Here is a 13385-nt window from a genome sequence, read left to right as displayed (position 1 = left end):
TGGTGAATTTAACCTGAGCATCACCACACGTCAGATGAGGGTGAGATTGAAAAGGTGGTACCTTCCTGGCAACCTCAGCCTGTGCAAGAATTGAATTTGCACTTTGGCATCATTACAAACCATTCACCCTGGGAACTGAGACAACCAACCCTTCGAAGCCAGCACAGACGTCATAAGGCTAATCTCTGGGGCTCTCTGAAAAGAGGAGTAAGGCAACATTCTGTACTATCTCCGAACCTTACTGGTGTATTCAGTCTTTTGGACAACAAAGATTGGCCTCCGTATATTCTAGGTATTTTTTTAAATGATTTCAGATTATTTTCCAAACATAGGCAATTCAGCAGATGTGCCTGTAGATCAAGTATTTTTGAACAGTGTGGGTGATGATGGTTGCTCCCCAATGCATATTGTAACTTTGACATAGCTCAGGAAAGATCTTGAGAACATTGGTTAAAGATGAAATGTTTGTCCTAATGGATAATTCACGTTAGCGCTTAGGATTTCGAGCATTGTGAAACATTATGATGGGCAAACTGTAAGTTAGATTTATATCACAAAAGGGAAAAGGAGCCGAGGGAATATAATTTCTGGTGTACACCAACTTTCAGGCATTGGATCTAGCGTAGCCACCTTCACCTATTCCATGACCCTGGTTATTTCCTTAAGTGGTCTAATCCCCTTAATAGGAATTTAAAGGTAGCTGTATATCTGTATGTACAAAATTATACATAACCCAGGGACATAATATTACCATCCCAATTTGACCTAGACCAGAAATTCCTATCTTTCAGGCATTTACTTTGTTAAACCCTCTGATAATTGAATGGGTTAAACTACATGAGGTAAAACTTCATTGTAATCATTAAGCTGTTTTTTTCCTACATTTATGTAAAATTGCAGAGCGACAGTTGCAGCCAGTGTCACTCATTTTCATCGCTGCAACTGCTTGTTTTCACATAATATTTAAAAATGTGTGCACTGTACTTAGTGTAACTGAAACAGAATAAATCCTGGTGAAATTCTGGTGAAGAATCACTGAACTCAAAACGTAAAGTCTGCTTTCTCCCACAGATGGTGTCAGATGTGTTGAGTTTCTCCGCCCAGTGTTGTTTTTGATTCAGAAAAAAGTCCTCTGCAAGAAACATTGAACTTTAACTCATACAACAGATGAACATCAACATGAACATGTTGGGGCAAACTTCAAGGTCATTTGGTCTCTCCTATACCTCAAGGCTGACCAGCTCCTCCCTGCATTTTCTGGGTTTCCTTTTTATTGTTATACTCTAAATCAGACTTCAGTGTCACCTTTATCAAACCGAATGCTCTTCTAGGTTGAATCCACTAACCTAACTCACCAATAATTCTGCTGACTCAGAATAAATTGAGTTGTTGAGGGAGTGTCAAGTGTGACCAACCACTGTTGAACAAAATGTCCAATTAAACCCAACCAGTTCTCTTGTGTAATTTAACCCTTCAAAAACTATACTTTGATCATAAGTTGTTTTTGTACTATTTATCATTATACCAAAATTCATCAGTGGCAGTCTGGTTTGAATATTATTATGGTACACTAACTGGAGGGTGTTGCGAACAGTATTTCCCAAGTGGATTCCAGCACTGGTACAAACAAATCCTGATTGGTAGCCAGGATGTGTGTTACTCACTGCAGATTCCCTAGCCTGTGACCTGCTCAAATAGCCACAGTGGTTAAACAGCTGGATCTTTTCAATGGTAACCCACAGGATGTTGATTGTGAAGAATTCAGCAAAGGTAATGCCATTGATTGTCATAGAGTGATGATCAGTTCTCTTGTTGGAATTGATATTGCTTGCCACTTGTGTGGCAATTATGTTACTGTCCTCATTAGCCCAAGCCTGAACGTTATCCAGGTCTTATTGCATGGACATGGACTGCTTTAGTATCTGAGGAGTTTCAAGTGATGCTGAGCATTGTACAATCATCAACAAACATTTAATTTCTGACTTTATGTCTGAAGGAAGGTATACTTGACTGAAGATTCTGAGGAATTCCTGCAGCAGTGTAGGGTACATTTGCGATGGAACAGAGAAAAAGCAACAGGTCCATGTTTGGATCAACTGCAGTTTCTCCATCAGGAGGGAACTTGGGTGATTGACCTCAAATAACCATCTTGTACAAGGTAAATAGAAAGCGGGACATAACACCAGCGCTTCATCAGAGGCTCACTGATGATGTTATCTGGAATGGTGACGAAACGTCTGAAAACTAACCTTCCAGCTCAGCGAGCAAGCTCACATCCAGAACCTCAACCTGAGCTACAAATCTTCTCATAACTTGCTAACTAGGTTCATGATCAAGGGTAGACTAAAGAGTTGATAATTGGCTGGGTTGGATTTGTCCTGCTTTTTGTCGACCGGACGTACCTAGGCAATTTGCTATATTGCCGGGTAATTGCCCGTGTTGCAGCTCAATGTGATCAACTCACCTGGGGTTGTGGCTAACTTTGGGAGTACAAGCCTTTCTTATATTGTCAGAATGTTGTCAGTGCCTTAGCCTTTGTAGTATCAAATGCTTTAGGGTGAATTGAATTGGCTGAAAATTGGCATCTGTGATGCTGGAGACCCGAGGAGGAGGCAGAATTGAATAATTCATTCTCCACCAATGGCTGATGATGGATGCAAATGCACTGATGTGCTGGGTATCCACCCTAATTGGGGATGAGGATACTTGTTAAGACCCCTCCATTTGTGCATTGTTAACTGTGTGTCAACATTCACATATGAATGAGGCAGGACTGTAGAACTTAGCTCTGTACTGTAGATTGTGTGATCACTTAATCTGTCACAGTGCTTATCTTATTTGGCATGGAAAAAGGGTCTTGTGTCAATACTTCACCAGATTGAGTCTTTAGTTTTAAGAATGCCTAGTATTTATCTCAGCATTCCTCCTGGGCACTCCATTGAATGAGGGTTGATCATCCATTTTAATGGAACAGTAGAATGGGGACATGCTAGGCCATGAGGTTATAGATTGTGTTTGAATACATTTATGTACTGATGACAATACATGTAGCTTTATGGATGGCCAGATTTTGAGCTACTAGATCTGTTCATAATCTATCCCATTTAGCATGGTGAAAATACCACGCCATATGGCAGCTAGAAGAATTTAAATTCAAACAATAAATTAGAAGTTGAAAGCTAACCTCAGTGGTGACCATGAAGCTACCATCAATTGTAATAAAAAAAGTCTGTTTCAGTAATGCTCGTTAGGGATGGAAATCTGCCACCCTACCTGGCTTACGTGTGACTCCAGACTCTCAATCAGTGTTGCCGCTAAGCTTCATAGCTGTGTACTGCAGGGCTGCTGCAAGCCTCCATCCAAGGTGATCTCACCAATCCTGGCATCATCTTCTGGTTCCAGGAGTTTCTGCCATGCACAGGCCACGCAGCCAGAAAGAAAATTAGGGAGAATGCAGCCCACAACAGTGTGACTGTCTCTTAAGTTCCCCTTGAAATGACACAGCATGCCACTCAGTTCAAAAGCAATTCAGGATCACAAACAAATGTCAGTTTAGTCAACAGAATCTACACATCATGAAAGAATGACTGTAAAGACAGGACTTTTTCTTCACAAGGATTGTATGGTGGTCACTGACTGTCCCGGCCAGATGCATTTATGACAAATTGTTAAGGATAAGGTCAAGTAGGCTTTTCCCTCTTTTTGATGCCCTTGCCAGCTGCCATAGACCCAGTCTGGTATCTCTGCCCTTTGGCCAGCTCAGTCTTTGTTTCTACCCAGCCACTGTTGGAGGTGGACATTGAAATCCCCCACCTACATCACATTCTATACCGTTGCCACCATTTATTCTCAACATGGAGAAATACTGATTCATCAGCTGTGGGGCACTAGAGGTTGGTGGTAATCAGCAGATTTCCTTGTTTATGTCTAACAATGGTTACTTAATGCACTGCATGGAATCTGAAGTCAATGTTGACAACTCCCAAGGCAACTATACCCTGACTCCATGCCACTGTTTTCCTATCTGCTGTATGGGTCACAACATATTCTAGAATGATGATGGTGGTATCAAGGACCTGGGAAGTTTTGATTCCATGAGTATGACTATGTCAGTCTGTGGAATAGTGTTGCCGCAAATGCCAGATGCTATTAAGGGTCATCAGGGCTGTATTCCCTTTTGCTTCCAGTGCTGAGTTTCTTGTTAGCTGGTTATTCCGGTTTCATTCCGTTCAATCTCCCTCACACTTTAAAGCAACAGAGTGACTTGTTTGACCATTTCTGTACTCCTGTTCTTGCAGAGACTTGTACAAAGTTAATGTGGTACTTTACCATGCTTCTGGATGGTGTCAGCAGGCTTCAAAACCCTGCCTCAGAAGGAAATGCAAGTGGGGTTGTTAAAGTTTTTTTAAGAAAGCAATGAATAGATTCTTGATATGCAGGAGGTAGATAGGAATGTGGAGCTAAAAAGACAAACAGACCACCTGGGAGCAGGTTCAAGGGACCAAATGTCCTACTTCTGCTCCTGTTTTGTGTGTTCGCGTGTTCCATTCAACCTTTTTCTGTACTGCAGGCATCAGTGGAGTTCTCGGCACAGAATTCAGGTGCAACCTGGTCCTCTAGTGAGCTGGCATTTGTACAACCTCTGCCCAAGCTACAGGCCACTTGTCTTAGTGTGCAAGTCCCTCTTCTAAACTCTGCTCTGAGGTACAAATAGGATCGATATGAGAGCTGGTCGTTACATGTGAATGATCAAATGATGTTTCTTTTTCATCACCAATCTTCTCTTCCTTTCCCACCTCTTGCTCCTCCTTTATCTGGTCATAGTTTTAGACTGTCTGCAGCTCCTTTATTAGAAGAATGTATAGGGTGAGAATATAGTAGATAAGAGGAGGAGGGATATATGCATATATAAGTACAAATGAAATAGGACCAGCCGTCAGACATTCAGCCCTTGAATTCGTCTCTAAATTAATTTAGATTATTGTAATATTTTGGTCACTCTTTCATAAAGACTCCTTTATGACAAGGTTATTACGTAGCCATTTTTAATTGCACAATAATATATCTAAAATAGTCTGTTCAGTGGTTTGTTCGAGGAACAATTTTGTGGACAGTCATTTTTAGTGGCCTTAGTCACCACCAGAACAATAACAAGCACTGCCTTTTCCATATAAGGGTAAGAATATGAGCCTATCCTACGCCAAATTAGGTGCTAAGCCTCCTGATTGTATGCCGTCTAGTCTTGAAAGAGAAAAAGAAATGTGTTTCTGTGAGTGTTGTGCAGTCTGATTGACTGATGTACCTGTTAGTCAGCAAGACTTCGTGCATGGGGAGTTATGTCTCACAAACCTGATTGAGTTTTTTGAGGATGTGACCAAGAAAATGGATGAGGGCGGAGCGGTAGATATTGTCTGCGTGACTTTGACGAGGTTCCGCGTGTTGGACTGGTTAGTAAAGTTAGACCACATGGGATTCAGTAAGAGTTTGCCAGTTGGATACAAAATTGGGTGGTTGGGAGGAGACAGCAGGTGATGGTAAAAGGTTGTTTTTCAGACTGAAGATCTGTGACCAGCGGTGTTCAACAAGGATTGGTGCTGGGACCACTGATACTTGTCGTTTATAAAAATAATTTGGATAAGAACTTCAGAAGCACGGTTGGTAAGTTTGTGGCCGATGTTATAATTGCTGGTGTAATAGATAGTGAAGAAGGTTATCTAAGATGACAAAGAGATATTGATTGATTCAGCCAATGAGATGAGGAGTGACAAATGGAGTTTAATTTAGATAAATGTGAGGTGTTCCATTTTGATAAGACAAACCAGGGCAGGGCTTAAACAGTTAATGATAGGGCCCAGGAAATGTCAAAATCAAAACCTAGGGGCTCAATACATAGTTCTTTGAAAACTGTATCACAGGTAGACAGGGTGGTAAAGAAAGCATTTGGCATGCTTATTTTCATTGTTCAGACCATAGGAGTTGGGATGTCATGTTGCAGTTGTAGAGGATATTACTGAGGCATCATTTGGAGTACTGTGTCGAGTACTGGTCGCCCTGCTATCTGAAGGATATCATTAAATTGGAGAGGGTTCAGGAAAAATGCACCAGGATGTTGCCAGGAATGGAGGGTTTGAGTTATAAAAATAGGCTGGATCGTCTTGGACAACTTTAACTGGCAGTTTGGAGGATGAGGGGTGGTCTTATGGATGTTTAAAAAATCATAAGGGGCAGAGAAAAGGTGAATAGCAAAGGTCTTCCTCCAGGTAGGGGAGTTCAAAACTAGATGGCATATTTTTAAGGTGAGAGGATAAAGAGTTAAAAGGGCCCTGAAGGGCAACATTTTCTCACACAGTTTGGTTCATATGTGCAAAGCACTGCCAGATGAAGTGGCATGCAGGTACAGTTACAGCATTTAAAAGTCATTTGGACATGTACATGAAAAGGCAAGGTTTATAGGGATATCGTGCCAAATACAGGTAAATAGGATAAGTTGGGAAACTTGTTCAATATGGATGAGTTGGACTGAAGGATCTGTTTCTATGCTTTATGACTCAATGAATATTTGGCAACATATTTAAGCCGTGGTACTGTGAAGTATGGAAATGAGGTAAATGTAAGAGAGGTGTGGATCCAAGAGACTGGTAGATGAGTGAATGACTGTAGTGCATTAAGCATTGCGTGAGGCCTCAAGATAAGTCATAAAATATTAGTATCCTTGTATATTCTTTTGTGATGATGTCTTGCTGGCAAGAATCCTAAAAGGTGATGGATGACAATCTTCTGCGATCCATCTGGTCATATAAACTCGTGCTGTTAGGAAATGAGTTCCAGGATTTTTGTCCAACAATATTGAGTGTGTAATTATTATAACTCCAAATATGGATGACAAGTAGTTTGCAAGGGAACTTGCAGATGGTGGTGTTCCTTTGCATCTGTTGCCCTTGTATTTCTGTCTAGTAAGATTTGAAAGGTGTAGTTGAAGCATTATTAGTGAGTTACTGTAGTGTACTGTATGTACTCTACTGTACAAGCTGCTACTGTGCATTGGTGGTGCATGCAGTAAATGTTTAATATGATATATGGAGATGTCAAAAGCGGCTGCTTTGTTCTGAATGAAATTGAGCTTCTTGAGAGGAGGGATGCGCTCTTCTAGGCAAGTGGAAATATCCTACCATGTTCCTAACTTGTGCCTTGTAAATGGTGAACAGAGTTTTGGGAGCCAGGAAGTGAGTTACCGTAAAATTTCCAGCCAACTAACTTGCTCTTATTTTCATAATTAGAACCATTTATCGCAGTTTGTGGCCTCCTGTCCTCTGATTTCTATGGAACATACTGTCTCCAACTCTATTGCTAAAGCTTCTTTCAGTAACACAGTTTTCTGTAAATCAAAAATCTATATACAAACAATCTCAATATTGCTCCCAAAGCTAGGGAGATTCTTGCATTAATATCTGCCTTAGATCCCTGGACAGGATGGAAATTTTCTCTGAACACCACTCTTCTGTCATGTCTAACCTTCAGTCTTTCTTTACATTACAAACATTTTCTTCTTTCCTACACGTTACAAATAATACATGAATAATAATTAAGTTATCTTGTTTTCCCTATACTCCAGATATGCTCCTCTGGCTGTGTTGAAATTTAAGATTAGCTTGTCTCTTCAAAGATTTATACCAGAATGGCAGATATTCTGCTCTGCAGAACTTGGCACCTTTTGTCCTTTCTTTCAGTTAGCTTCCACTTTGATTTTCCTCCTCCTCTGTCCCCGTTGTCATTGGCGACCTGTACTAAGGATAACAGCTCCTCACTGACCTTTCCCAGTTTAAAAGCAGATGACAGATTGATTTGGAAGCAGTTTGTTTTAAACTCTGCAATTACCGAGAGCTGCTGTAGAACCCAAAATCAGATGTGTGGTATAATGTCATGATATATACATTTCATGAGAAACTGAAGACAAACGGTATTGTATACCTACTGCTTTGTAGAGCATTGATGGGAAGGAAAGTGTAATTAACATCACAGTTGCTCTTTTTTTAGAAAGCTAATAACTGTTAAATGCCTGTTTCTAAGCTATGTTTCCACATATTTTCAAACACCCTTCTTTGCTTTGGAAATTTTTGTTTAGCTTTGTTATCTTAGAAATTTGACCATTCATTGTCTTAAATACAAACAGATTAAAGATATTCTGAAAGGATCACTGCGGTTTAACCAGAGCCAGCTAGAAGCGGAGGAAAATGAAGAGATTACTATAGCGGATAACCATTACTGTTCCAATAATCGAGGAGAAGGTGCAGAAGGAGAGAGCAAAAAGCTGTTGAATACCGACAGGGAGATGCTAGTTACCATGAAAACGGAAGAGGTAAATCAAAATTTCTAGTGGTTGGTGATGGTAGCACTGTCAAAAAGTTTAAACACTGCATAAATGACTAAATATTGGAACGTGCTATATATGAATGTCAAAAGATAAATTCAGCTTCAGTTCTTTGCTTAGAATGTAAATAATACACACTACTTTAAATAGTAAATATTTCAATTTCTGTTATTTTTATTTTGAATGACAAGCAATATGTGTTTTAAAGGGAAGGCAATGGCCTAGTGCTATTATCGCTAAGCTATTAATCAGAAACTCAGCTAATATCCTGGGGACCCGGGTCCAAATCCTGAATGGCAGATGATGGAATTATACAAATACTGCATGGCAGATGATGGAATTTGTATTCAATAAAAATATCTGGAATTAATAATCAATTGATTACCTTGAAACCATTGTCGATTGTCTGAAAAAGCCATGTGGTTCACTAATGCCCTTCCTTCACGGAAGGAAATCTGCCATCGTCACCTGGTCTGGCCTACATCTGTTGCCAAACCCACAATGTGGTTGTCTCTCAACTGTCTCTGAAATGGCCTAGCAAGCCACTCAGTTGTATTAATCAGTACGAAGTCTCAATAACGAAATAAAACCACACTAAGCACCTGGCAGTGAACTGAGCACCAGAAACAATGTGCCAAAAACAGCCCTGGTGACCCTGCAAAGCCTTGACGAATATCCAGTGGCTTGGGAGAGTTTTCTTATAGACTAGCCAAGCAATAGACATACTCATTGCATCATACCTTACAATGTTCTAGGTGCCATCATCATCCTTGTATATGTTCTGTCCCATCAGCAGGACAGATAGACCCAGCAGAGGTGGTGGCACAGTACTATACAGTTGGGAGGGAATTGGCCTGGAAGTCCTCATTATGGACTTCAAACCTCACAAAGTCTTATGGTATCAGTTTAAACATGGACAAGGAAACTCTCTGATTACCTTGTGCCAGTTGATGAATCAGTACTCCTCCATGCTGAACAACACTTGGAGGCAAAACTGAGGGTAGTAAGCTTGCAAAATGTGCTCTAAGTGGGAGAATCAATGTCCACCATAAAAAATGGCTCAGCAGCAGCACCACTGATTGAGCTGGTCGGGTCTTATAGGACATAATTGCTTGACCGGGTTTGCAGCATTTGGTGAGGGAAAAGCATACTTAACTTCACCCTTGTCAGTGTGCCAGCTACAGATGCATTTGTCCATAACAGTCTCAGTAAGAGCGATTACCACGCAGTCATTGAGGAGACAAAGTACTACCTTTGAATTAAGAATACCCACCGTCATGTTGTCTGGCACTGGCACCATGCTAAATGGACAGACTTCAGACAATTCTAGCAACTCAAGAAAAGGCATCCATGAGGCGCTGTGGGCTATTTACAGCAGCAGAATTGTACTCCAGCACAAACTGCAACCTCATGGCCCATCCATTAAGACCAGAGGGTCAACCCTGGTTCAATGGCGAGTGCAGGAGGGCATGCCAGGATCAGCATGATGCATGCCGAAAAATGAGCTGTCAATGTGGTGAAGCTACTGAACAGGACTACTTGCATGACTCTGCACAAGCAGCAAGTAATAGACAGAGCTAAAAGATCCCACAACCAATGGATCAGCTTCATGCTGTGCAGTCATGTTGTATCCAGTTGTGAGCGGTGGTGAACAGTTAAACAACTTACTGGAAGAGCAGGCTGCACAGATATCCAAACCATCAGTGATGTAAGAGCCCAGCTTCAAGATGGCAGCGCCGGCATTGTAGTTAGTGTTTGAGCTCATAAGATCCCAGCTGTCCCCTGCCAACACCATCCTTTCATCTATGTGCTTTTTGCAACTTCTTTTCTCCCTGCTCCGGCCTCAAAGATGGCGAAAGAAATGTTGGTGGGGCAATGGCTACAGCATCAGCAGCATAGATCAAGACAGCTGGCCGTGATGGCAGTGCCTGGAGTTTAAACTCTTGGCAGTGGCAGCGCCTGGAGCAGGGACCCCGGCAGTGGTAGGCCCAGAGCCTGGACACTTGGAGGTGTCACATGACAGCAGAGCTGGGGTCTCCTCAGACATTGGCATCACTATTGCTGATACCAGAGCAGGAGCCCTTGACAATGTGGAACATTGCCCAGGTATGACGTATATACAAAAGGTGGGACAAATCCAACTCAGTAATTACCCCAACAAAAACAAAAATTGCTGGAAAATCTCAGCAGGTCTGGTAGTGTCGGTGGACAGAAATCACAGTTAAAGTTTTGGGTCCAGTGATCCTTCATCATAGATTCATAGAGTCATATAGCATGGAAACACACCCCTTGGTCCAACTACAGCACGCCTACCAGTTCTCAAACTAAACTAGTCCCACTTGCCTGCATATGGCCCATACCCCTCCAAACCTTTCCTACTAATGTACCTATCCAAAAGTCTTTTAAATGTTGTAACTGAACCCACATCCACCACTACCTCTGGCAATTCATTCTAAACATGAGCCACTCAGTGTGAAAACATTGCCCCTCCTGTCCTTTTTAAAACTTTCTCCTCTGGCCTTAAAAATATGCCCCTGTCTTTGAAATCACCACCCAAGGAAAAGACCCTTTCTATTCATCTTATCTACGCCCCTCATGATTTTATAAACCTCTATGTGGTCAGCCGTCAATCTCATATGTGCCAGTGAAAAAAAGTCCCAGCATATTTTTATAACTCAGCCCCCCATTCTTGGCAATATTTTGGTAAATCTTTTCTGAACCGTCTCCAACTTGATAATATCCTTTTGATACCAAGGTGAGCTGACCTGCACACAGCACTTCAGAAGAGGTCTTATCCCAAATTCCTGTTCTACCTAAACTCCTATACTGAAAGGTGAGATGGTATCCAGGGAAAAGGTCTGAAGAAGGGTTCCTGAACCTGAAATGTTCACTCTGATTTCCCTCCACAGATGCTGCTAGACCTGCTGAGATTTTCCAGCAATTTCTGTTTTTGTTTCTGATTTCCAGTATCCATCTTTCTTTCAGTTTTTTGTTTGGTACTTGCCATTTATTCTCCATCACCAGTAAAGTGATAGAAAGTGTCATCAACAGTATCAGCTTGGCAACATCCTAGTCATGCATGTCCACTTTGATTCCACCAGTGCTATTCAGCTCCTGACCTCATTACAGCCTCAGTTCAAATATAGATACAAGAGCTAAAATCTAGAGGTGAGGTGAGAGTGACAGCCTTTGATATCAAGAGCACACTTAATAAAGTGTGGCATCAGGACCCCTAGCAAAACTGGAATTAATGGGTATCAGAGTGCAAATTCTGCTCTGATTAGAGTCATACCTGACACATAGGAACATGGTCATGGTTGTGGGAGGTCAATCATCTCACCTCTAGGACATCTCTGCAGGAGTTCCTCAGGGTAGTGCCCTAGGCCAAACCATCTTCAACTGCTTCATCAATGACCTTCCCTCCATCGTAAGGTCAAAAATAGGGATGTTTGCCATGATTGCACAATATTCAGCACCATTCACGACTTCACAGATACCGGGGCAGTCCATGTTCAAATGCAACAAGATCTGGATGATATCCAGGCTTGGATTTAAAAAGCATTTGGACGAATACATCGATAGTAAAAGTTTAGAAGGATATGGGCCAAGTGCAGGGAAATGCTGTTAAGTAATTTTCACACCAAATAAATACCAGGTAATCACAATCCACAATAAGAGACTATCTGACTGCTGCCCCTTAACATTCAATGGTGCTACCATACCTGAATTCCCCCACTATCAACGCCCTTGAGGTTACCATTGACCAGCATTGGCAATGGGCTCACCATATAAATATAGTGGCTACAAAGGCAAGTCAGAGGCAAGGAATACCACATTAAGTAAGTCACCTCCTGATTCCCCAAAGATTGTCCACAATCCACAAGCTTGACCCCATCTGGAACAAAGCAACATGTTTGATTGGTACCCACATCCACAAGTGTCCACTCTGTCCATTACTGACGCGCAATAATACCACGTGTACTAGCTACAAGATGCAACTGCAGGAATTCACCAAAGATTCTTAGACAGGATCTTCCAAATACAAGATCACTTCCATCCAGAAGGATAGGGGCAGCTAGTAAGTCTCCTTTGCACACTCTCCAGGACTTTTAAAATTCTGCCTTAAATAACTCAATAGGTGGGACCATCACCATCTGTAAGTACTCCTCCAAACTATTCATCATCCTTTCATGAAAATAGAGAATCGTAGAGTTTTACAGCCCAGAAGGAGGCCATTCTACCCACGAGTTCCTGAAAGAACCATCCAGTTAGTCTCATTCACCAGCATTCATCACTTTCAAATGTATATCTAGCTCTCGATCAAAACCTCGTATAGAATCTGCCTCCATCCCTCTCCCAGGCAGTGCATTTCAATTCCTAACCACAAAAAAAGTCCTAACTTTGTCCAACTTCTCCCTATAACTCAGTTCCTTGAGTCCTGGCAACATCATTGTAAATCTCCTCTGCACTCTTTCCAGTTTAATAACAATGTTCCTACAGCAGGGAGACCAAAACCGAACACAATACTCCAAGTGCAGCCTCACCAACATCCTGTACAACTCTAACATAACTTCCCAACTTCTATACTCAATGCTGACGAAGGCCTGTGTGCTAAAAGTCGTTTTCACTGCCTACTTTCAGAGAACTGTGCACTGGAATTCCAAGGTCCCTCTGTTCTTCCAAATTCTTTAAGGCCCTACCATTCACCATGAAACTCCTACCTTGATTTCACTTTCCAAAATGCAACACCTCACAGTTATCTATATTAACCTTCATTTGCCATTTCACAGCCCACTTACCCAGCTGATCAAGATCCTGCTGGAAATTCTGATAACCTTCCTCGCTGTCTGTGATACCTCCTATTTTGGTGTCATCTGCAAACTTACTAATCATGCCTTGTACATTTTTATCCAAATCATTGACATAGATGATAAACAGCAATGGGCCCAGCACCAACCCCTAAGACACACCAATAACGGACAGGCCTCTAGTCTGACAAGCAACATTCTGCTATTAC

At 41.6% G+C, this 13385-nt stretch overlaps 1 protein-coding gene across 10 annotated transcripts in view; it reads left to right on the top strand.

Moving 5' to 3' along the window:
* tbc1d5 (TBC1 domain family, member 5) overlaps positions 1–13385 on the top strand; it is a 504442-nt gene that overhangs the window by 472163 nt on the left and 18894 nt on the right. For all 10 annotated transcript variants that reach the window (XM_048520185.2, XM_059638264.1, XM_059638253.1 and 7 more), the window contains one exon: positions 8171–8356. In XM_048520185.2, the coding sequence (XP_048376142.1) occupies positions 8171–8356 (186 nt within the window). The remainder of the gene's footprint in view (positions 1–8170; positions 8357–13385) is intronic.

Source organism: Stegostoma tigrinum, chromosome 2 (genome assembly GCF_030684315.1).
Source record: "Stegostoma tigrinum isolate sSteTig4 chromosome 2, sSteTig4.hap1, whole genome shotgun sequence".
In the NCBI taxonomy this organism is placed as follows: Eukaryota; Metazoa; Chordata; class Chondrichthyes; order Orectolobiformes; family Stegostomatidae; genus Stegostoma; species Stegostoma tigrinum.
Note: the sequence above shows the minus strand (reverse complement) of the source record. Positions and strands in the feature narration are given on the sequence as shown.